Source organism: Podarcis raffonei, chromosome 12, assembly GCF_027172205.1.
Source record: "Podarcis raffonei isolate rPodRaf1 chromosome 12, rPodRaf1.pri, whole genome shotgun sequence".
Taxonomy (NCBI): domain Eukaryota; kingdom Metazoa; phylum Chordata; class Lepidosauria; order Squamata; family Lacertidae; genus Podarcis; species Podarcis raffonei.
In genome coordinates, this window is record NC_070613.1 from 17,389,414 (window position 1) to 17,414,575 (window position 25,162).

Genomic DNA, 25,162 nt, shown 5'->3' on the forward strand with positions numbered 1-25,162 from the left:
ACCCAATACACTACAAGACAAATATCTCACACTGATGTTTTAAAACCATGAATTAATTGTGGTGCATTTCAACCCAATACCAGATTAGCAAAGTGTAAGAGGGTCACAACTCCTATCACCTTCCCAAAAACCCAAGTTCAGTCTTGAAACCACACTAGCCTGAAAAAAAGGCAGTAGCTAAAATGATTAATAAGAGAACAGGAAAGAGAAGGGAAATGAAAGAAAATCAAATTGGGCAGAATGAGATAGCCTCCCTATTTCACTCACAGGAAATTCATCCAGATTTTCTGGAAGAGTTTTGATTACTGTCTTCCATTATAAGCCAGGCATCCTTTCACAGCCTGGTCTATCAGACTCATCCTAAAACATTGGGCAGTTTGCAATGCTGTAGAATTTATCAAGGCCAACTTTTGTATGCATCCAGTTGTCAACGAAGCAAGAACATGTTCAACAACTTCTACTCTGCTAAGATATCTGCTAGTTCTTAGGGTGGGCAACGTGGAGGTAAAGGGTTGCATCCAGTACTAGCCATACAAAGTGTAGACCCTTTGAAATTAAACAAGTACTGACTTATTTGGTTTAAAGCTTACACTCTTCCAGTTCTTATAGAGAGCAGTATGTCGATCACATGATTGTACTAAAGGGGAGATTTCATTTTAATAGCACAGACAGGCCTGCAATTGCACTTCTAGCAAACTTTGGGGAGAAATGGATCAGAAGCAAAGCTTTCCAAAATTCCAGTAAGAGGAAAAATAGATAGGGCTGAGCTATCAGAATAATCCCACTCCACAGCTATATATTTCTGTTAATGTTGGACATCATGCAACCAAACCAATTGTCATGATGCAGGTTTGGGAGATATACATTGCCATTTGGAGCACTGAAATCCCATCTCTGACCATTAGACAGTTTATACCAACCTTAAATTTTGAATTTTTCGGCAGGCATTGCCCCCACACTTTCAAGCATACGTTTCACAAATGCTGAAGACTAGATGCTTTCTCTTTCAAATATGAAAGCTGACGTTTGGAGCAATCCGTATTCTGTACTGATCTACTACATTCTGTGCACTTTTACAGAACACGCGCTTTTCAAGATGAATTATTCTTTTTTAAAAATACAAACTGGTATGTCTTCTGACACCTAAGTGATTCCAGAATGAGTGAAGAAATGTTATGTTTTATGTTGTGAACTGCCCTGATATCTGCGGGTGAAGGGCAGTGTATAAATTTAATAAATAATTATTATTATTTTAAAAAGAAATCTGAAATTGTGAATGTCGAAATATTCAGGAAATGAATGAAATATTTGTCAATGCACATGTTGTACACATATTTTAATGGTTAATGAGTAATATCGAAGGGACAAAAACAAATGTGGGACATTTCCTCTCTCCCCCAACAACTTTCTTTTTGTAGCTGCTGCCATGTATGCACTTCTAAATTGGTCAAAAGCTGAAAATAAAAGGACTGCTACTAAGCATTCAAAACATACTGCTTACAATGACTTCTCTGCAACTAAGCCAAATCTCACACCAAAAGGCATGCAAGTTCCATCAGAGGAATCAAGGCATCCTGGGACCCCCATCCTCAATCCCTCCTTGAAAGTGAATGGGCCCTTTTTAAAACCAGCTTCTTGAACAAGGGGAATCCAAGCTATGCGACTCCACGATCCAAGTCTTGGTGCGTGGATTTGCTTTAGAAAAAAAACAAAAAAACAGTCATGCCTCATGTTACGTCCACTTCATGTTATGTTCTTTCAGGTTATGTCTCGTGGCGACCCAGAAGTACCAGAAAGGGTTACTTCTGGGTTTCGCCGCTTGTGCAGGCGCAGATGAGCAAAATGGCATCACGCACATGCGCAGAAGCGGCGAATTGCAACCTGTGTGTGCGCAGATGCGCCTCTGCGGGTTGCATTCTTTTCACGTTGCGAATGGGCCTCTGGAACGGATCCCGTTCGCAAACAGAGGTACCACAGTATTCTATTTCTGCTATTCAGAGGAGGAGATGCAAAAGAGAGAGATAGGCAGAGCAGTAAAGACCACAGAAATTCTTGTTTGGAGTTCTGAGAATTCAACAGATATTTCAGTCTGCATTTTAGAGCTTCTCTTGTGATCATTAAGTCCAGAAACATGTTCGGGGTTTTTTGGTAAAACACACACACAAGCCAATATTCTCAGAGTCCTGAATTTTGCCTCAAAAATGCACATTCATTCATTCTTCACAGGGGCTCTCCCTTTTATGATTACCTCCTCACCTCTCCTTTGGGTCTCCATCAGCACCACTCCCCCATCCATGCATTGGGAGAAAGATCTGACGATGGGAGCCCCATCAACATGCACAGGTTCCCTGTGTGACTCTGTACCCCAACCGCACAGGGTTCTAAATCGCATGAGGAGCCTGTCTGCACAGAGCAGGATCCACTCCTCAGATCTTCTTCCCAATGCAGAGTGGGTAGCCAGTTGATGGAGGGGCCACATCCAGCAACCAGAGCCTTGCTGCCCCCACCCATCCAATTGCAAACATGTGGGAAGATTTAGTTATTTCCCCTTTTGCTTTAGCTACTCTGTGCTTGTGGCCAAAATGTATAAATAAGCACCTCCAGATGTAGCATGCATGTACACTTCATTAGCGAGTCTCCCTAGTAAAAGAAAACAAACCATCTAGATGCATGCACAGAACGGCAATTCAACCAAGGAGACTATTCCTACACTGTTCTTTAGATTGGCAGTATTTGGTAGTAGCTTTTCTGCCATTCTATTCTGACATTTTACACCCATTCGGATTTTTTGGATCTGGAGCAGCCAGCACTGCTGCAGACAGATTGGACATCCGAAGCCTTTCTCTCAAGGGAAGAATAATGAACCGAGGGCTTGTGGCTACTTGCAGGCGAATGGGCTCCATAACGGCACCCGTCCAGGGTTTTAAAAACCAACGCTCCTTTGAGTACGCCTGGCGGCTGCTCAAATCTCAATTGCTCACAGGAGATCTCTGGCTGCTCACTGTCATGGAAAGACACCCCTTTTCCCTCTTGGTGGGCAGATCCAACACACGATTTGTTGCTACTGTTGCTGCTGTTGAGGTTAGGGCCATTTTTTTGCTGAGGATTGAACACAGCTTGAAAGGAGCACACTTCCTTCACCTCTCGGCCAAGCAAACAGTTGCTGCAGTTGTCAATGACGGCTGTGTTGCCTTGGCCCCCCAGCAAATCGTTGCTTAGCTTGTCCCCTTGGTGCAGCAGGCCAGGACTGCATTTTTCTCCGGCCGTGAAACTTTCTGACAGCAGCTTCCTTCTCCGACTCCTCACAGCATTGGTTCGGAAGGCAAAGCCCAGGTCAACAAGGCTGAGGAAGAATGAGAGGCTGCTGAGCCCCCAGATGAAAAGCATCATGATGGATTTTTCTGTGGGCCTGGAGATGTAGCAGTCCACGTAACTTGAACAAGGGGCTTGGTTGCAGGAGAAACGTCTTGGGACAAAGAATCCAAAGAGGTAATAGTGCCCCACTCCAAAACTGGCCTCTGTCACTATTCTCAGAAGAAGGTGAACTGCATACGCCCTGGAAAAATCAGGAACAGCCATTTCATTTCCTGTATGGGTGACTCTGCTCCTTTTCCCTTTGGACGATTTCTTTGCCACTTTGCCGCCCGCCGAAGGTTTGATCTCTTTGTAGCGACGGTAGGCTGCGGAATGTGCCTTCACAACCTGCCTGCACACTTTGTGCAATACGTAGACGCCAAAGATGGCGTAAGGGAGCAAGACGGACACAGTCTGAATGAGCCAGAAGCGAAAGTGGGACACGGGAGCAAAAATGTCATAACACACATTGGAGCACCCTGGCTGTAAAGTGTTGCAGACAAAGCGTTCCTGCTCGTCTTGGTAGAGAGGGTAGGCTGCTAAGAATATCACCATAAATCGCAGCAGGATCACAAGAGTTAACCAAATCTTCCCTAGAAAGGAAGAACAAAGGTAGACATGTCATTGCTAAAGGAATTGTGTTGTATTGTAGAATCCCTGCATTTTTTTTACCCTGGTTGGCAACCACAAACACACACCAGCTTCACCAATTGGCTCACTCATACACCAGCCAGCCAGCCAACACGCAGGCAAGAGGCTAGATTATGGTTGCCATATTTCAAAAAGTGAAAACAAAAGTTGTTGAGGTGTTGTTGTTTTTGAAAATTTAAGTTTTTGAGCTATTTTTAAGGAAATTCGCCAAAATCTAGACTTCTAACAAGAGTTGCCATACATCCGGATTTCCCTGGAGATTTAAGAGATTTCCACCTGGCCACTGTTTCCGACTGCCATATTCCAGCTATGTCTGGGAAATTCCAGATGTATGGTAACCCTACTCTAGATATTTCATGCATACAGCAACAGAGGGCTTTGGTTAAGAGTTCACCCCTGACACTCAGCTGAGATCACATCCATTTATCTCTGTTGTCATGTATATGGGAGCCAACAGCTGAGATGCACGGACTCAAGCCCCACGTTGGGCAAAAGATCCCTGAATTGCAGGGGTTGGACCTGATTATCCTCACGGACCCTCCCAACTCTATGATTCTATGATAGATTCTATGATGATAAATTCTGAGAAGGCTCTGTTGCTGTTCACATTGGGAACAGAGGGATGTGAAAGGGTTTTCACTTGTGTCTTGACTCGCATGGCAGAAAGTGGCTGAGGTGCATAATGTAGAAATCCTTGAGAAATGAGATGAAGATCGGAGATTATCAGCCTTCCACAACCTAACCGACTCAAAACATTGTTGGACTACAACATACCATATTTTTTGCTCTATAAGACTCACTTTTTCCCTCCTAAAAAGTAAGGGGAAATGTGTGTGCGTCTTATGGAGCGAATGCAGGCTGCGCAGCTATCCCAGAAGCCAGAACAGCAAGAGGGATTGCTGCTTTCACTGCACAGCATGAATATTTTCAGAATATTAGATTCAGAATATTTTTTTTCTTGTTTTCTTTCTCCAAAAACTAGATGTTTCTTGTGGTCTGGTGCATTGTATAGAGCGAAAAATACGGTACTCTGTCTTCATTGGCCTGTGTTCCGTCCACCCCACCACCCACTTTATGGCACCCACTTTTTTGAAGGTTTTTCAATACCTCAGCAAGCATTGGGGTTCCTTTGAGCCTCCTGCAGTTCCTCCAGCACCTCATGGATGGAACACTTTGGCTATCTGGAGTGCAGCACTCAGATAACAGAGTTTGCTATTATTACAGACGATTTGAGGATTTCTCCTAAAGTGCACCTGGCAACATTTCTCAGGAGAGGCTTCCCAATTTTGAAGCATAGGTGAATGTTCTACCTCAGGTGAACATTTGAGAGAAGCTTTTTCCCCTTCCCCTTTTTTTATAAAGCATAGGAACAGAAGCAGCTGCCTTATGCTGAATGAGAGCATTGGTTCATCTAGCTCAGTACGGTTCACACTGACTGGCAGCAGCTCTCTGGGGTTCTTTCTTAGCCCCGAGATGCTGGGGATTGAACCCGGGACATTCTGCATCTAAAGCAGACGCCCTACCATTGAGCTATGGCCTTTTGCCCAAAGACTTGGAAGTTCTGCACAGAAAGAAATCGGAGGGTCAACAAGCCCAACTTTTCATCACAAGAGAAGAGAAATGGAGACAGAGGAAATGCAAAGCTTTTGGCATGCACTCTTAGTACTGTTCTTGCTTGCTTGTTTGCTACCTTGAGGGTGGAGCCCCATTTGCTGGGAGAGGAAAAAAATCAGGGGGGAAAGATATACCATAAATACATAATTTTAAGAAACTAAAAATTCGGCATATCAAGTTTGGGAACACAAGGCATCTCAGCTCTAGAGAGAGCCAATTCTAGAATGCCTTGAACCCATTAAGAGCTTAGCGATGACCTTCATTAATTTATTTACTCCAAATTGCTGTAGGCAATGTGAGTGTAAACACCCACAGAAATCACTCGCACCAAGAGGACTGACAGAATCAAGTTTTTCGATCAGGGCAAAGTTAAGGGGGAAACCAGATGTACACATGCTAGCTATTGGCCTCAAAAATCAAACAGAGGACTCAGTGAGAAGTTGGTTCAGCAATTGCCCATCAAATTACTTCAAGCCTCCTTATTTTCATCTGGGATCTGCACTGTTGAAATGATTGCTTAATAAAAGTGAAACTAGGCTATCATGCAAGGCATAATAAGTTCACGTTCTTGCATCTGCATTTGTCTTCATGTGCTATTTTTCTAGAAAAAGAGGTGTTCTCCTATAATGGCATTGGTGCCCATCTGAGAGGTGCCGGAACTGAGTTCCAGCGAGTTCCGGCTGAAAAAAAGCCCCAAAACAACTGAGAAAGAACAAAAACTGCCCTAAATTTAAATAAAGGATAGACGTCAAACAGCAATATCAAGCAAATTTTTCATTTACAAGCAAATGTTATTAAAATGCAAATGAGTGAATTATAGAAACAACCAAAAATACACACGCACAGAACAAAAACCAGGACAGTTTCCAGGAACTGGGTGCCAACCCTGAACAAAAATTAAGATGTGGGTTTTTGTTTTTTTTAATACTCACCAATAATCGTCACATTGTAGCTTACAGCAATGATTAAAAAGCCGACTGAATCCCAACATTCCATGTCTGAACTCAGTTGCAGGGATCCCCCACTTACTGAAGGAATACGAAAAAATTGAGCATTTTCAAAAACCACGGCGATCTAAACAGAGAGGGCAAAAAACATTCGAGAGCTGGCCAGGAACAGGAGTAACAAAATCCTCTGCAGAGAGAAACGAGCCTTCCTTAGGAGACCCAGCTAAATACCACAACTTCACAGTCCTATTGATTGCTCTTACCTCTGCCCCGACAACTGCAAGAAGACAAAAGGCAACAGGAATTATCTCTGCCATTGTCGGCTATTCTTACTCTCCCGGGGCATTCCAGCCTCCTGAAATTGCTGGGATAGTTCAGTGGTGAAAGAGAAATCAAGCAGTGGAAGAAATAATAGAAGCGGCTTTGTTTCTCCCCCGACAAGTGATAAAAATGGATAACGTGAGGAAAGAGGATACTGAAACATCAAGTGTTATGTCTGCGAATGGCATTTTCCTCTACAGAAGCGCCATATGAAACGAGAAATAAAATCCAGCTTCCAAAAGATGGTCACACGGTAGCGTCACCAACGGAAATCAGTGGTGTCTCTGCACATTCCTATTTCACTCTCCTCAGTAAATGAACAGGAAATTTATTCCTGTGGGGCAACAAAGCCCTGAACTTGGGGACATGAAACCTGCCTTGCTCCCCCAGTGTTGGGCGGCCTGGTCTTTAAAAGCACGAACGCTGAGAGGTGGTGGCAAAAGTGTGTCTGTGCGGAATGCCTTCCGCAGAGGTGCTCTCATAATATACAGTATCTCCTTCCTCACACATTCCGCCCCTCAAAGGAAATTAATGGGAGAGGTATATACAATTATACATGGCGCGGAGATATAATAAAACTTGGTGGGTCAGTCAAATAAAACTGAATTTCAGAAGGTTCAGGTCAGACAAAAGGAAATATTTATTCACTCACACTGTGCCTAGTTACAACTATGGCTGTGGTGGACACCACATTGGAAGGTGATTTTAGCAGGGGATTACTTACATTTATGGATGATAAGGCTTGTCAATGCCCACTAGTCATGGTGGCTTATATATTACCTCAAGTATTGGGGCAGTGTGGCAGTCCCTGTGAAACACGAATGGAAGAGAGATATTGCACTCACATCCTGCTTATCGACTTTCCATAGATAACCGATTGGCAGAGTTGGCCCTACCATTAGGCAAAGTGAGGCAATCGCCTCTGGCGGCAGATGGAGGTGGCAGGGTCAGCACTCCCCAACTGTTAGCACCATCTGAACTGTGTCTCCTCAGAAGTATGCCCTACTGAATTCAATTGAACATACGCCCAGATATGTGGGGCTAGGATTGCAGCCTCCATCATACTTCAAAGAGCAGATCCAATTAAACAAATCATTTCAATGGGATCTAGTCTATGTAGGACTAAGTCTAGATCCAACCTGCCACATACATATTTCAATGGTTTTACACCTGTATTATTTACCATGTTCTAGCTGAGGGAGTTTAATTTTAACCTATTTTTATTTACATGTCCTCTGTTGCTGTATATGTCCATATCTATGGTCTGTGACCGTAATAAATTGATACATCATGTCACCTTAATACAAACACACCCAGCTCTGGGATTTGTTTGGGTGAAAGGCAGTTCAGAATTTGGAAGAAAAAAAGAATATTACAAAATTGGTAACAAAGCCTGTGTTAGGTGCCGTTCTTAACTCATCTTGCACATTATATTTCCTTACGGCAGGCAAGGAGGATCTTCAGCCCATAGACCTAATCCGGATAACCATGCCTCTTACTCGTCCCTGGAACTCCCGTGGCCCATTTCCTGCAAGCCACACCACTTTTCTCTCACCTCGTCCCCATCCTGTCCCAGCAAGACAGCCATACAGGAAGAAAACAGTTTTTAAGGTGGTTCACTTTCTGCCCTGTCTATCTGCCAGCTCACCGCATTTCTGTGCTGGCCTTGGAGGAAGCGACTTTCCTTCCTTTGTAGTCAGGGCTGATATCAAGTGAGCTGGCACAGAAGGAACGATCAGTCCTTCTTCTACCATCCCACTCCCTTGTCTGAATGGAACTGCTGGCCTAGGCTATGAGACTGTAGTTTTATGGCATTTCTCCATGCAGTAACTAGAGGAGGGTACCCAAGCACATTGCAGCATTCACCAAGCGTTTATTATTTTGGTGATGGGGGGGGGTCCTTGTAGGTGCATTATTAAAGTTGCTTTAAAAAAAAAAAATATAAGTCACCACTGCAGAGTTAAAATAAGAATCCTTTACACATTCTTGGGTTTCTCCAGTGACCGTGTTAAAAGACAAAGCTCAAATCTGTTTATTCAGTTACTGAATGAAGATACTGTTTTGTGTGAGCTTCACCCCCTCCAGCCATTTGAGAAAGAGAGATGGTGGCAAGATGGCCGCTGGATTTTGGCAAGAAAAAGTGATATCCACAAACAGAGGCTGCATTTCAACTAGGGCACTGAGACCAAAGCGACGATAAATGAACTGATGCTATGAAACAGGTTTACTTACCGATAATTTTGCCTGTTCTCTTTTAGTAGTCACACACACAGGACTGCGAGTGTGTGGATCACGGCAAAGAAACAACCAAAGCTTTGAGAGGCATTCTTTGTCCTTCCCCTGTTGCAGAAAGTAGCAAACACTTTTCCCCTTAATTCTTTTCAGACGGTCTTAGGAGACTGCATAGAGACCACATTAAGGACACGAAAACACAGAGATCGGGGCCAGCCTACTCTTCGTGTTGCTTATCCATCTTCCAGCGTTGCCAAAAGGAAACTCTGGGAATGCAGGATTTAAAACTGTGTTCAAAATCTATCTACTCTTTCAGGTTGAAGGAAGGGGGAGTAAAAGGTGAGATAAGCAGGGTCCCCCCCCCCGCCCCCAATTTCTAGACCAAGGGTGACAACACCAATGGAGAAGTGGGAAGAGAGGGAGAGGATTCTGTAGTCGCAAGTGCTGGAGAAGGCCTGTTCTCCACAGTAATTTTCACTATTCTGCATCATTTATTCTGGGTTTGGTAGTCATGGGCAGGAGCCAAAAGTCTCCTGTAGGGGGCCAAACTATATTTTGAGGTGAAAAATGAACAAATTCCTATGTCCCACAAATAATCCAGCATTTTAAATAAACAGACACATTCTATTCATGTAAAAACACACAGATTCCCAGACTGTCCGTGGGCCAGATTTAGAAGGCGATTGGGCCGGATCCGGCCCCTGGACCTTAGTTTGCCTACCCATGCCCTATACCTTTGCAAGCGTTTTTTCATATCTATAAAAGGGAAATACCACAATACCACATGCTAAGCTTCCACCAAGACCAACACCAGCTCCACCAAGACCATGTGTTAAACAATGGCGCCACTTTGGGGCAGAAGACCAGAGTCCCAATCAGGAGAATGGACAGGGGGCGCCAAATGTACCGGAACTGGCTGAACTCATTTTGAAGGAAGCAAGGTAATGCACTTTACTATCTAAAGAGCTCCCAGTAAAACCAGCAAGTGCGGAGTCTACAATTATCTAAATGCACTGCCGTTTGCCAATGCTTCTTTGCAAAGCAATGTCCTTTTAGATCAGTTCTGCTTATAGCTGGAGCGGTGTGATGCTTAGAATATTGGACTAGGATCTGGGAGACTAGGGTTCAAATAGCCACTCAACCTTGGTTCAGTCAGTGTCCTTCAGTCTAGCCTACCTCATTGGATTGTCATGGGGATAAAATAGACAGAGGAAGAAGTGAGCTTCTTGGAAGAAAGGTGGGATGTAAATAGAATAATAAACAGATCGAATTTATGAGTGCATAATGGGGTTTGCTTTTTGCGATAGGGGTACACCTTTGTAATCACAGCAGTGAATCAGCTTGAAAACACAGGGCAATATTAACAAGCCAGAATTTTTCAGCAGTTTTTAGCAACCTCTGATGAAAGGGAAACAGATCTTGTAGGAACAGTAAACTTTATGGAATCATCCAGAGAAGAACCCTAAAAAAATAATAATGCTCAAGTACTGCAAAAATGTAAAATTAACAAAAGTAAAAATAAAACCCACATTTAGCAGATTTTGTTTTGTTTTTTAATTTTTAGTGCAAGAAACATAACCAAGTTAAATCACAGAATCAGTACTAATTGAAGAATATGGAAAATTCTCCTATACAGAGGTAGAATCCAGTGCACAAGGCTAAAACGATATCCAATATAGTCTAAACAAGACTGAGCCAGGTTTTACGGAATCCACTTGAAATTTTACAATAAATATACTATAGAATCTTTAAAGTTGTTTAATAAATTTCACAAAATTATAGTAGATGCATTGAGAACTTTACATAATGCAAACCTTGCTCTCTTTCTGATCTTCCCTTACACCAGCCTTCCCCAACCTGCTGCCCTCAAGATGTTTTAGATTACAACTCCCGTTGGTCCAAACCAGTTGTAGTCCAATGCATTTGGAGGGACTTGGTTGGGGAAGGCCGTCCTATACCCATTGCAAACTGTGCTTGCTAGAAAGTAAGCCCCAAAATGTTCTGCAGACTGTTGATAAAACAACTCCAGGTACAATCACATTTCTATTGGGAGAGGCACCGTAACCCAATTCTAACAAAAGCTGGCCTTTTTCACTCTCGCTCTTCTCTTTTCTTTAAAGAATTTTTAAATTTGAAACATTCTAGTCAAGGAAAAGGAAAAGGCAAAAGGGGGACCCTCAAAACTTGATAAGAATCGAAGTTTTGCTATATTGGCACAGTAATAAAAATAGTAGCAACAACAATAACAAAGTAATGAGAATTAAACTGATTGGGGAACATAGATGGGCAAAACCTTCATGTCATGTAATACATGTTAGTAGAAAACTCTACTTAGTTATTAGCAATTTAACCTCATCAGTGTGTGTTACCCTTTTAAGGCAGATAGCATAATCAAGGACACAGTTGTCTGATAAAAACCTTTAGTGCTCTGGGGTCATAAGCACATTTAGGGAACACAGAGGAAGCATCATTCTGTGTTCCTGATTCGGCACTGTGGAACCAAGCTAGTAGCATGGTAAGTGTCTCAGGGAAGGGAAGGGAACCTGGGGCTTTTCTAATATTGTACTACAACTCCCATAATCCCTGACCGTGCTGGTTGAGGCTGGTGGGAGATGCAAGTCCACCATCTGGAGGACCACAGATTCCCCATTCCTGTCCTAAGAAAACCAAGGTCTCCTAGCTACCCAGGACTGGGGAGCTGGCTGTGTAGGTGATAGAGCCTTGACTGCAGGCCTGCTGGGAACCAGCATGTCTAAGCCACCCTAACTTGCACTCCTTAGTCAAGATCCCCAAACGGAAACATGAATTCACACGAGAGAATTAAGTGCTTTCTGTTTCTTATGCAGCAGCTCACACCAGTAGGGAGCAGTTGTTCGGTTGCCTCTTTAGTAACAGGAGCTGTCGCAGAAGAAATCGAGAAAAAACTTTCAGGTGTGCAGACATACCTCCTCTTTGGCATCCTGCAGGGATTGGAAGCAAAGAGCTCCCCATAATCAGAGCCACATGGATGTGCTCTTGTCACATGAAACAGTTGGGCTGGAAATGTCAAGTGAACAATTCCTAATTGGGGTTTTAAGGCTCAATGAGACCAGATAAAGAAATGTGTAAGGGCATGTCTCCTGCAAGAGCTGACATTGAAGCTAATGGTAGTAGCTCAGGATGATAGCTTGTCCTGCACAACCCCCAAGGGGAGCGGGGTGCAAGTGCACATCTGGAATAGGAGCTTCTGCAGAAGACGCTCTGATGGAATGTGGTGTGCATGGTTTCACTCGAGTAGTGCATGTAGAGCAAGTGCCACACATCGAAGACGAGGTCTCGTCTATTTCGCTGTGGCTTGCACAGGAGAATTTGTGGAGCTTCAAGATCACGGAACTTACTGTACATCTGATTTTGGTTTTTGTTTGTCTTATGCATCGTAATATGGCATCCTTCTCAAAATGTGCAAAATAATTCATAGATGCTTATACAGAGCACAAGGCTTTTTCCCCTTTCCTTTTTTTTCAGAGATAACGTGATTTGCTTTATATAAAAAAGGTATTCAACTCATTTATCCCATTAAGGAAAAGAAGGGTGGGAACCAGTAGTAACAACAACAGAAGTACAATATAATCAACAAAGCAACAAAATTTTCTTCACAGTTTGCATTTTGTTTAAATTTCTAGAAGCACCTACACTGGAAAATGCATTTTAACGGTTTTTATTCTGAAATCTAACCTGTGACAAAACACTTGGTAAAATTAATATAGATTTCTTCTTCTTCTCTTCTTCCTCCCTCTTCTTCCATGGACCCTTTTCCACTAGAACAAAAACTCTTTTTTTCATTTTTTCCCCTATTTTATACAAACAGATTGGTTTCCATTTAAAGTAAACATATAAAAAACTTGAGGCTATTGCTTGCAACATTGAACCAGGAAGTGAAGGAAATCATCTGTCTCTGCCATACAAAAGAAGATTCTCTCTCTCTCTCTCTCTCTCTCTCCCACTTTCTCTCTCACTTAATCTCTGCTAAATCTCTAAATGCAGTGAAAAAACTTGCAAACAAAAAAAGGACTACTGCATCCAATGCAAATTTCACCTCCTTGGCCCAAGTTCCACTCTCACCTGGATCCTTCCAACAACCATAACTTTATAGTAAGGAAAAATAAAACTATCCCAAAGAACATAGGAAGGCACATGCAGCCACATATACTATGAAGCAGCCAGCATCCGAGATGCAACCTGTGGGAACACACCACGGACACGGGCGCTATAAATTAAAAAAAGAAAGAATTCCAAACAATCACCTGATCTTCTTTTTTTTTTGTATACTTTTGGTTCAGCACTAGAAATCAAGTCAAATTTTGTTTTTTCAAAAAATACAATAAAGGCATACGAGAAACAAAATATGCATAATAATTAAGGGGGAGAAAAGGCTAATAAAACAGCTTATGAAGGGAAGCCTAGTGGATGGAGCTGGATGGAGGCGATGGGAGAGAAGAAAACAATCGATGGCGCCGGGTTCGGAGGCTTGTGCTACAGTAGATACTGCCTTCTTCATACTGCCTTCTTCATACTTGCTGCTTTGCAGAAGCAGGAAAAGCGACTCCCAGACAAACAGCAAGGGAGGAAGGAAAAAAGATATAAAACCCAGAAAGCCAATGGAAAACACTGAAGAGAAAGTGAAATACTTTCAAAATCCTCTCTCATAGTGCTTCTTCCAAGCCGATCTTGTGGTGTGTTTTTAAAATTCCCATGCTATTGTCTCTGCTGAAGATCTTTTTCTTTTTAATAACACACACACTTGCTTTTCTGTTCTTCCAAGCATATGTATGTAGTTTGCCTTTTCCTCACATAAAAAGGGACAAATCTGCAGCAAAACAACAGAACCAGCTTTCTTCCGAAGTTCTTCCCGATGTACTGACGTCTCTCTCCTGTCCGTATATTTATTCTTGTGTGCTACGCAACGGGGGAGGCACTGTAAAGGCAGATCTAAAAACAAGAATAAGGAGAAGGGGGGAAAAAGAACGAGGGGGGGAAATAACAATCCCCTCCCTCCCAAAGTTGATGATAGAAACAGTATTTCTGAGGACTATCCAAGACTTCAAACATTAGGAGATAATCGCAGGTGACCACCTAACTACAGTCAGATTGTCCGAACTGACTGACCGTTTCTTTGCTGATTTCCTGAAGTCCTTATACTTGTCTTCACACAAGCGGGAGATGGCCTGTAGGGAGATGGGCAAGGGAGAAAGGTCAGACACGTGAAATAGCCTAGTACTGACTGCTCCAACTGGCAGTAGCTCTCTAAGCCTTCAGGAAGAGGAAAGTCTTTCCCATCCTCTGTGTTCTACCTGACCCTTTTAACTAGAAATACCAGGGGCTAGACCTGGGCTTTGCTTTCCCCAAAAAACTGGAGATGCCATGGCTTTACTTTGGGGCCTTCTGCTTGCAAGCCCATGCTCTGCCACCTAAGCTATGACCCCTCCATCTTTCTTTGTAATCCAAGCCTGGCGAAGTTGAGACCCTAGCAAGCCAAAAACAGCCTGTCTGCCATGCAGCCCACCCAGGTGCTCACTAACCCCCTTCCTGTTCCATTACTCCAATTTTGTAGCCCATCCAGATAGGAGGAGGAGTTTGGATTTGATATCCCGCTTTATCACTACTGTAAAACTACTTTATCACTCTGTAAAACTACCCGAAGGAGTCTCAAAGCGGCTAACATTCTCCTTTCCCTTCCTCCCCCGCAACAAACACTCTGTGAGGTGAGTGGGGCTGAGAGACTTCAGAGAAGTGTAACTAGCCCAAGGTCACCCAGCAGCTGCATGTGGAGGAGCGGAGACACGAACCCGGTTCCCCAAATTACGAGACTACTGCTCTTAACCACTACACCACACCGGCTCTGGTGGTTAGAAATGGCAATGATCCCTCTCTCTCCCAACTTTGTGACATCCAAACTTTGCTCTTTCATTTATCTTGCTATTGTACAGTATGACACTGTTGTAAATTGATTGCTCTGTTTGTTGTGTGTACACACACACACACACACACACACACACACCTTAAAGCCTACACTCAAGTTTTTCTAGTGGGCTTACATCTTGTTTGAAATTTTTCAGAGAGTGCAAAATAAAAGGTCAGTGGGACTTCCGGGTTGGCGCCATTGTTTAATGGCGGATTCCCTCCGAGCTCCGGAGGGAATCGGCTCCGTAGCGTCTGGGTCTGGCCGCTGCGGCGAAGCGGGGACCCTTAAAATCACAGGCGCGGATGCCTGTGAACACAGAGACTCGGCGGGCACCATTTGCGCCCCCCCCAATCCGTGACGGAGCCTTTTTAAAGGCTTCGGAACGGAGGCAGGGTGAGGCGTGGTGCTGAGAGTACTCCCTCGTCTACGGAGTGAAGCCGCAAGCCATTGACAGAGAGCGCCAACTTCTTCTTTGGATCGATTGGATTTTAAAACATCAACCCGTGAGTAATACGGAGATTGGAACTTTAAAAAAAAAAATTTAATTTGGATCTGGAACGAGCGGGAAGGGGTTAAAAAGGAAGTCCACCCCCCCCCCTTTGTAAACAATTTAAAGCAAAGGACCGGGCAGCTAAGGTCGAGAGAATCTGTTTCTTGCTTTTTAATAAAAGATCTTGACTTCACGGTTTTGACATTATAAGAAGATTTACTGGAGGATAAGAAGAATTTTGGGAGCTGAAATTTCACCCCCCCCCCTAGACCCGGGAACGTCCTATGAGAAAGCCTGCTGTATTGAAGAGTTTGACAGCTGTCAAGTTAGCTGTCAGTCAGCTAGTTGTCAGCTGGAAAAAGAGAACATTGTTTCTGCTGTTTCTGCTGGTTCACTCGGTATAACTTGTTGAAAATAAGGAGGGCTGATACAAAATAACTGGACTTTTGGTTTTGAGCTGAAAGGAATATTAAGGAACTAAAATCCCCCTAGAGGGGTAATAGGGACACTACATTACAAAAATGGCTGGAGCATGTAAAATTCAAGCAGAATTGGACAGAGCATTTGTTCTCCTGGGAAAGTTACAAGATGAGTACAATGCTTTGTCTACAGAGGTTTCAGTACTACACTTGACAGTAAACAACAGTTTTGAGCCTGATAAGGACTTGAAACAGGAAGCCCATTCAACTGAACAAATAAATGAAACTGAAAGTGTAGACACGATGGAGCAATATGTTGCTTTTGAAGAAAATGAAGGAGGAGCTGGAATTCTGCAGGAGTCAAAGGAGAGTTGCAATATGAGGCCTGACATGATGATAAAAAAGGACAATAAAAATTGGATGCGGAAAGCCTGGTCTGAATGGGAGTCTGAAAAATGGAGAGATCCCCTTTGGAGGAGATCTGAAGACCTGAGGATTACAAATTTGCTGAAGGTGAAAGTTGGAGCTTTGGGGACATGTGGATTTGAAAGAAATTTGAAACAAGAGTTGGAGTACCCCATAGGCTTTGCTTTTAAGTACGGAGGACTGGCTGGAAGCAACATGGATCCTGTTGGGCCGGAGCCTCTCCGAGACTTGGGGTTTAACATAAAGGACTATCAAAGAGACCGGCAGAAAGGAACTGAGAGAGATATAAGGGCCTCGGACGTGAGATCTCCAGGCTAAATAACATAAGACTGATGGATATTGGTTGGGGACTGGAACCGGGAAAAGGGTGGGTGGAGGTTGGGATTCCAAAGGGTACATAAGTATAATTTGCCTTGTTTTTTATATTTTGTTAGTTGTATGGAAATTGGGAAAATCGTGGAAGGGAAATTTTGGTCGACTTTAGGAAAAAGGTTTAAGAATAATTAATGAGGTATAAGTATTGATGTGTAATTTTGATAAGGTAAAATTGGTTTTTTTTTTAAATTAAATGAAAATAAGGCTGGTAAAAATAAATTGAGGAAATGGAAAAAAGAAGTAAAGTAAAATAATAGTATGTTAGAACAAATGTTCAAGTTAAGGTGAAGAAATAAGTTAAGGACTTGCTGAATTGACAATTTAAATGGGAATACAAGAAGGGGAGGTGTGAGGAGGTCTGAGAAATAAGGTTAAGGAAAACAAGTATCTGAAACTTTATGTGTTTTTTATTTTTTTCTGTTAAGTTTTGAATTTTATGTATTTTTGTGTTGTTTTTACTTTGTTTATTTTTTGTTTTTGATTGTTATATGTTTGTTGAAAATACCAATAAATATTTAATAAAAAAACAAAAACAAAATAAAAGGTCAGCTTGCCACATCCACAAGGTGCTTGCGATGGGAGGAGATCAAGGGTCTCACCTCAAGTTTATATGCCCTGTCCCTGCTGAGCGGCTCCAATGGAAAGCTCAGGTTGTTTGCTTCTGCCAGGGATCGCAAATCAAAATAATACTTGGCATAAACACTGGAGGGAACATTAATGTTGAACTGCAACAACTCAAGAAACTGGCGTTCCAACTCATTCCTGCAAAATAAATAGCAAGGCACGTTTTAAACTCTTGACCCGAAGGACAATAATTTACTTTGTCTTATAACAGGCTGACGCCAGAGAAAGAAAACGTATTTTAAGCTTGTCACAGACATCTCATGGGAACCTGAGCTATCTTCAGCCCAGGCAGTTTGGGGACAGTTTCTCCTCCCCACCCACCCAAATGTTCAGGTTCAACAAAAGGTTGTCATACGTAAGCTTTTATCTCATGTTTGTTAATGGACTATCAAGCATTCATTTCCATTGCATGCTTGTGGCTCACTTCCCAGCAATGGCCAAGTATGAAATTTAACAGCAGATGCTCAGTCGTCAATACAAAAAACAAATATTGTATTAGATCAGTCATGTGCTTCAGTTGCTTGTGATTTACTTGGTCAGACAAGTTCCAGCACATTTTGACTTGTATAAGGAATTTTGGACTGTAACAGGACTACACAATATAATCTGTAGGGGAATCAAATTCTCTTTGTTTTATGAGCTTTTAAATAGGGCTTTTTGTATACTGTTGAATTTCATTCCAAAGCAGCATCTGTTCCTCAAGCTAACACATAAATATAAACAAGCTCAGATCGACTTTCCCCATTTTTGATGTACCTGTGTAGGAAACTCCAATGCTTCACAATGGAAGAAGAGGTATAACCAGAACACCCTGAGGCAAAGGGAGTGTAAGCCAAGGAACCATCCTACTTTGATGAAGTCTGAAAGCCGCTCCTTCACTTGCCTCCTCTGCTCTCTTCCTCTTTCATGCGTTTGACTAAAGCTTCCCTTCCTCCTTACTCTGTAAAACTAACCCGTGTCTTCTTGAAAGTTGCAAAGATTTTGGAATTCTGCTTGATTTCTGTTTAGGTACACCAAGGTACATCAAGCGTGAGCAATTGCACCCACATAAAGCAGACCATAAAGAAAACCACTCTGCAATGTGTTAGACTGCCATCATTCAAGCCTGCAGCGAAGCATAACTAGAATAAGACTATCAATGGCTACCAGCCAGCATGGCTATCATCTACTGTCCAAGGTAGCATTCTTCCAAATAGCAGTTCTTATGCAGCAACGGGAGCTCACCCCATCGGGGGGATTTGAACTGCCGCGACAGGGTGAGCTCCCGTTGCTCAGTCCCTGCTCCTGCCAACCTAGCAGTTCGAAAGCACATCAAAGTGCAAGTAGATAAATAGGTACCACTCTGGCAGGAAGGTAAACGGCGTTTCTGTGCACTGCTCTGGTTCGCCAGAAGCGGCATAGTCATGCTGGCCATATGACCCGGAAGCTGTACGCCGGCTCTCTCAGCCAATAAAGCGAGATGAGCACCGCAACCCCAGAGTCGGCCACGACTGGACCTAATGGTCAGGGGTCCCTTTACCTTTACGGAGTGGTAGTTCTATTAGCCGTTGTGAGAATGCCAATAGTTAAGACAGAAGACCCATCTAACCGGGTTGAATCCAAGTTAAATTAGTTGAACTTACTTCTTTTTGAAAAATCAGCGGGACTTAAGTTATGGCTAACCTCCCATTGATTTAAATGGCACCTAATCTCAACTAATTTAGTCTAGCTCCAACCTTGTTTATTTATCTGTTGTGTTTATTTCTCTACCAAATAGCTCCAAAAGTGGTGTGCAATGCAAGATGGATCATCATAATAAATTTAAACAACAACAATTTATTTATTTTTTTAAAAAAGGCAAAATAATGGTCAGTTCTATTGTACATCATGGGGACAACAGAAAGAACAGTGAACTCACATGTCCTCAACGGTGATATCTTTCAGAATCTGACAGTAGTCCACATTCCACACGGCCTGGTCGTCCCAAACTTTTGATGCCAGTAGAATTGCACCCAGCACAATTCGCTTCCAGTTTGCTGGACATATATCTATCTCTGCGTAAGTTAAAAGTCTTTCAAGATATACCTGAAAAGACACAGAATTTTCATTCGTTCATTCATAGCACTTTACAAATAACAGGTGTGACACATCCCTACCCCAAGGGGGCTTACAATCTAAAAACAGACAAAAGGAAAACAACAGAAGATGGGGGGGGGGGAGAGATGGGTAGGCAGGGCAGGCAAGGGTTTATTTAATTTAAAAAATGCACAATGTGTTTCATTTAAACATGCTGTGGCTTAATAATGATGAGGAAGATAGTGATGTCAAAGTTGGCCCAAGTTATTGGTAGAGAGAAGGACTATTCAAATCCAGTTCTTCACCTCTGGATTATGCTCTAGAGATTCATAAGTATATATCTATTGCCACTGGAATTTTCCCTCTCCCACCAGCTGCACATATAGTACCTTGAAACACAATCCTATGAAATTAATTCCCTCCATTCTCCTTGTGATTACTTGTTCCATATGGCCCAAAATACCAGATTGCTGGTACTCTGTCAGCATCACTTTACTGCCACATAATTGTTCCCTAGAGACTTGTCTTCCCTACATTTCAAAAGCTTCCTATACTTTCCTGATACAACATTCATGGGTCCATATTCAAGAAAAACCACAGCAATTTAGCCTCCCTTTACTGCTGGTATTTTCAGACTCCTGCAGAGAGACAGCTTTCATCAGTACTGGTATGGTAATACAGCTTTAGGAGTCATAGGTAAAAATCAAGGTAACTTCAAGCATTGCATTTTCAAATCCAAGCCATCTAAGTAAGTGGGGAAATAGTATTCTGAGGTATTTAGCCACACAAGAGTTTAGCATAGACAGGACTGTTTGGAGGACAACCATGAATTAAGCAGGACAATGTAGATCAGCGAAAGGCGCCAGAAGTGCCTTGCCACTTAACACAGGTTAGGTTCCCACTTAACACAGAAACCGAACACAGGTATCAGATGCAAAGTTAGGCTAGAACCCTGACTTGCCCTAACCATGGTTAAAACTGCTGGGAATGGTTACCGTATTTTTCGCTCTATAGGATGCACCAGACCACAAGACGCACCTAGTTTTTGGAGGAGGAAAACAAGAAAAAAAAAATATTCCGAATCCCAGAAGCCAGAACAGCAAGAGGGATCGCTGCGCAGCGAAAGCAGTGATCCCTCTTGCTGTTCTGGCTTCTGGGATAGCTGAGCAGCCTGCATTCGCTCCATAAGACGCACACACATTTCCCCTTACTTTTTAGGAGGTAAAAAGTGAGTCTTATAGAGCAAAAAATACGGTAACTTCCCAGCAGGGGAAATTAGTATTCTGGAAGAGAGATAAGCCCAAAGGGAGCACATGATCTCTTCAGCTGCTTGCAAATGTATCCGTGATTAAAACAATCATCAGTGTTATTTATTTAGGAGACCACTGTAAGCAGATGAAAACATTAGCAGGATTCTAATCACACTTGTAACAAATGTGATGGATAATATGGACAGATACAAAATATAGATTATTATATAATATGCAGTTGGAAACGCTGACATTAGGACCCACAGAAGGGATGGGGGGAAGTCGCAAAATTAAGAGAAATCTCTGTACAGTGGTACCTCTGGATGCGAACGGGATCCATTCCGGAGCCCCGTTCTCATCCTGAAGCGAACGTAACACGCGACTGCGCATCTGCACATGCGTGGGTCGCGTTTTGCCACTTCCACGCATGCACGTGACGTCATTTTGAGCGTCTGCGCATGCGCGAGTGGCGAAACCCGGAAGTAACGTGCTGCGTTACTTCCCGCAACCTGAAAATATTCATTCCGAAGCTACTTCAACCCGAGGTATGACTGTATATGGAAATGTAATTGGTTTTGTTATAAATTTATACTTGAAAAATCAAATAAAAATTATATACACACACACACACACACACACACACAATCATCAGTGTCATATCTGCCTTGGTTTCTACAACTGGCAACATCAGATGCACTCAATTAAAACATTATACCCTATATCAGAGGAAGCAGTATTTCTAGCGGTTCTGGTGCAAAACAAGTAATTCCAGGTGTTCCTGCAGTATGCATTATCCTCCACTTCAGAAATATGTGTGTTATTATTTACACACCCACTTCACACCCATCTTTGTGTTATCTAATAGTAACTGCCTCTTGGCTAAGGTTGCCAGAACGCGAGGTGTAGACACCTAATGCCTATTTCCATTGGTGGGTGGGTGGGTGTTTGCTGTTCGATGCTTAGGAAAGAGGTTTCAAGAAATAGAGCTTCTTCTCCAACCAAGCAATAGTCAATTTCTCCAGGGAGTGGTTTTTGCAGGCTTCAGGGCCTCAATTCTATCCACTAAACTCAACCAATGTTATCAGGGGGAAATTAAGTATGTACGCCGGCAAATTGCACTCCAAAAGCAGTATTCACAAGCCTGTTCTTCATGCTTCATTGCAGACTGCCCTAGTGAGCATTCCACTATCAAATATCCTCATATAAAAACACCTTATTTAAAGATGTCCTAATTGAGCTTAGTCAGCTGTGGTTTGTAGCTATTAAACATCTGAGGCAACAAAAATATTGCTTATGGGCTTCTCATTGGCATCTAGTTGGCCACAGTGAAAATAGAATGTTGGGCCAGATGGGCCTTTGGTCTGATTCTGCACGGCTCCTCTTAGGGTTTTCTGGCAGGCAGAGTGAGAAGTCACTTCTATGTTTTTCCCCCAGAGCTAACTTTCCGCTTATTCTATGTTCAACACTGCATGTTGAGTGAATGGTGTTGCTGGTATTCTAATGCACGGCTGTTGCCACTCGCTTATATTACTGCTCCTGGCCCATTGTAATGGAGTCCCAGGATACACCAAGATCCTATTTTAACAGGATTATCTGTTCACTCAGAAGCAAGGCCCAACTCTGTTCAAAAAACCTAACTCCCAGGTATAGTAAATGCACATAGAATTTCATATATCTCAAGCCTTTCTCCCACCTGTTATATATGGGTTTGTTTGTTTGTTTGTTACCAAAGATATATATATATATTGCTGTACACCACCCTGATATTTTGTGAGATGATGGTATAGAAATATTCTTATAAACAGATAAAAGTAGTTCAAAAAGTAAAAACAAAAAACCTAGCTTTATGACTGCATTTTAGTTTAAAAAAACCCCAAAAGCATTTCAGTCAGCAATTTGAAAAATAAAATTCATAACATTCAATTAATGTTCATTAAGGCTTTTAATGCATGTGGGATCATAATTTAATTGTCTTTCCCTCCCGTTTTAATTTCATCACCTATTAGAACACAAAATCTCTTGGCAGCTTTGGAAGCGGTGAGAAAAATTACATAGTTCGTGCTTAATTACGACTCGCCTTTTCCTGTAGAGTTAAAACAGGTTTTAATTGAAAGAACTTAATTAAAGGCACAGAGGGCTGGCAATTTGCCCCTCTCCTAGTTTTTCCCTGCTGGAGACCTGTCCTTCCAGTGCAAAGGAAGAACTCACCTAGCTTAGTGGCTACAGCAAATCCCACTGAATCTGACAAAAGGCTGTGCAGAGGAAGTCCTGAGCAGCAGCCAGCCCTACCTTGAGCTTCTGGGAGGAAGGGTGGGGTAAAACTGTGCTTACATTTTTATAATTAAAACAAGCTATCACCAGATTCTACCTACAGGGCAAATCTGGAGATTTCTCCTCAGATGAAACATCTGAAGAAAACAAAAAATATTTCAGCGCGATTAGTGAAATGTCTCAAGAGGGGTTGACACATCTCTTTTGTCCACATGCCAACACAGAAATATGCAGCTGTGGATTCAGGTCAACCTTTGGTCTATTGCAGAGAGATCAAGCAAGGAAGCTTGCTCACAACTAAAAATGTTATGTGCAAGAAAGCAAATGTGTAGAGTAAATTCAACTGCATTGTTAAGGTCTAAGTTCCCTGGAGAAATATTGTAAACTGGTTGATAAGTCTCAAAGTAGCACCAATTCAGCCAGCTAGCCCTATGGATTATATAATTGATTTTTTAATTTTTAATTTTATTGTTATTCATGTTTTTATACTGTATTTTATGCTGCTTTTATAAGTGTTTTAAATTTGTTGTTAGCCGTCCTGAGCCCGGTTTTTGAACCGGGAAGGGCGGGGTATAAATAAAAAATTATTTATTTTATTATTTAAAAGCACACAACAGACCTTGGATCCACTTACAGTATGAAGGAGAAGACTGCATGAAGAAACCTAAGGACAGAGAGCCTCAGAACAATGCTCAGAAGAGCTGGGGGTTCATGCTTGTAAAACGAGAACCACAAGCTAACACAGAATGATCATTAATTCTTCAAACCAGGATTTATTGGCCTAGCACCACCCACAGGCTCTTCCCACTGACAGGATTTTGGAAATATATTTGATGTGGTTTTGGAATCCTGTAAGGAAAGGGCTAGTAAATGTTCTTTGCATTCTGTTCCTGGCAGGCCTCGTCACAGAAGGGGACCCAGCCAGGTGTCTCCTAATTTCAAAGCAAGGAGCACAACTTCTTGTACATACAGTCCGAGGTCATGTTTTCCATCTTTCCAGATGTAGGGCTGCAGGGCGACTGTGAAAATGGGTCTTGATTTAGCAGCAACTGCACAAAGAACATGGATCCTAGTAGCTTACAATTGGAGACTGAATCGAGTGATGGTAGAGCAGCGGGCCTTGTGTGAAACAGGGTTAAGTTTAAGCAATTCCAATTAGAGTGATTTGTTCCAGTGTATGGAACAAGAAAGGGGGGACGTGAGTGAGGGATACTGTATCCTCTCCCCTCCCATGCAGTCCCATATCCAAACTCCTTGGGTGAGGGGGAAAGAACCCTCTCCCATTCCATGCAGTGCAGACTGACACTCAAACTCATTTTTCTTCCCACCACAACTCTGGATGTGGAGGGAACTTCCTTGAATGGGAAAGAAACATATTACTGGGTGTGCCAAGTAGGTTCCTTCATATGCATGTTTGCAGGATGGTACAGGAAGACAGCACAGTGAAATAGCTCCACCACAGCAGTCCGTAAGTATGCCCAAAGTTATCAGACATCCCCAAACCATATTGGCCTCAGAGGACTATTTTGTAAGATGATCAACAAATAAGCCGAGGAAGGAAAGAGTTCAGCTCTCCTTTCTTTAGAACAGATATGTAATTTTTTTTGAAAATTATGAATCATAAAAAATGTGTAGCTTTAAATGGAAATGGGGGGGGGTTGAAAAATAGGCAATACTTTCTTCGGCATCCTTTACAGAGCTAAGGTCATTTTATTACTTTAGGAACATAAAATGCATTTATCTATAATTCTGTTATAGAATAAAATACAATTTATTCAGACACTCATTGCAAATTTAATTGGCTCTCCTTTTAAATGCTTTAATTTTGGTTACGAATGGAGCTACCCTAGCATCACTTAGTTTTTGCCTGTTTAAGAGAAGCAGGCAAAAGAAGAAGCTGAAAACAGAAAAAACCATCAACATTATAGTAAAAAAATAAAGTTATTGTATACTGCTGCCATCACATCTTATTTGACCAAGGGGACAAAAATGAAGGTATAGTTTAAAGGAGCATTAAAAAAAAAAATCACACATACATTCCTTCCTTCCTTCTTCTGATCTTCCTGCAAATTGCTCAGGATTGTACATGGTTACCTTTTATCACAACAACACTGTGAGGCAGGTTAGGTGAGAACGTGTGATCAGCCAGTGACAGGATTTGAACCCAGTTGGGACAATCCTGTGTTTGGGCT

General features: G+C 42.3%; 2 protein-coding genes across 2 annotated transcripts in view; both read right to left on the reverse strand.

The window, feature by feature from the left end:
- Window positions 1-583: 583 nt before the first annotated feature.
- GJD4 (gap junction protein delta 4) lies at window positions 584-7,380 on the reverse strand. Its single transcript, XM_053410208.1, has 2 exons — window positions 6,552-7,380; window positions 584-3,947 (listed from the first exon to the last, which is right to left on the reverse strand). The coding sequence occupies exons 1-2, from the start codon at window positions 6,613-6,615 to the stop codon at window positions 2,770-2,772; spliced, it is 1,242 nt and encodes a 413-aa protein (XP_053266183.1). The 5' UTR covers window positions 6,616-7,380; the 3' UTR covers window positions 584-2,769.
- Window positions 7,381-13,657: 6,277 nt separating this feature from the next.
- Window positions 13,658-25,162, reverse strand: part of CCNY (cyclin Y) — a 108,866-nt gene continuing 97,361 nt past the window's right edge. Inside the window, exons 8-10 of the mRNA XM_053409597.1 lie at window positions 19,292-19,458; window positions 17,370-17,532; window positions 13,658-14,323 (exon numbers count right to left, since the gene is read on the reverse strand). Coding sequence (XP_053265572.1) covers window positions 14,207-14,323; window positions 17,370-17,532; window positions 19,292-19,458 — 447 coding nt within the window. The 3' untranslated portion in view covers window positions 13,658-14,206. The remainder of the gene's footprint in view (window positions 14,324-17,369; window positions 17,533-19,291; window positions 19,459-25,162) is intronic.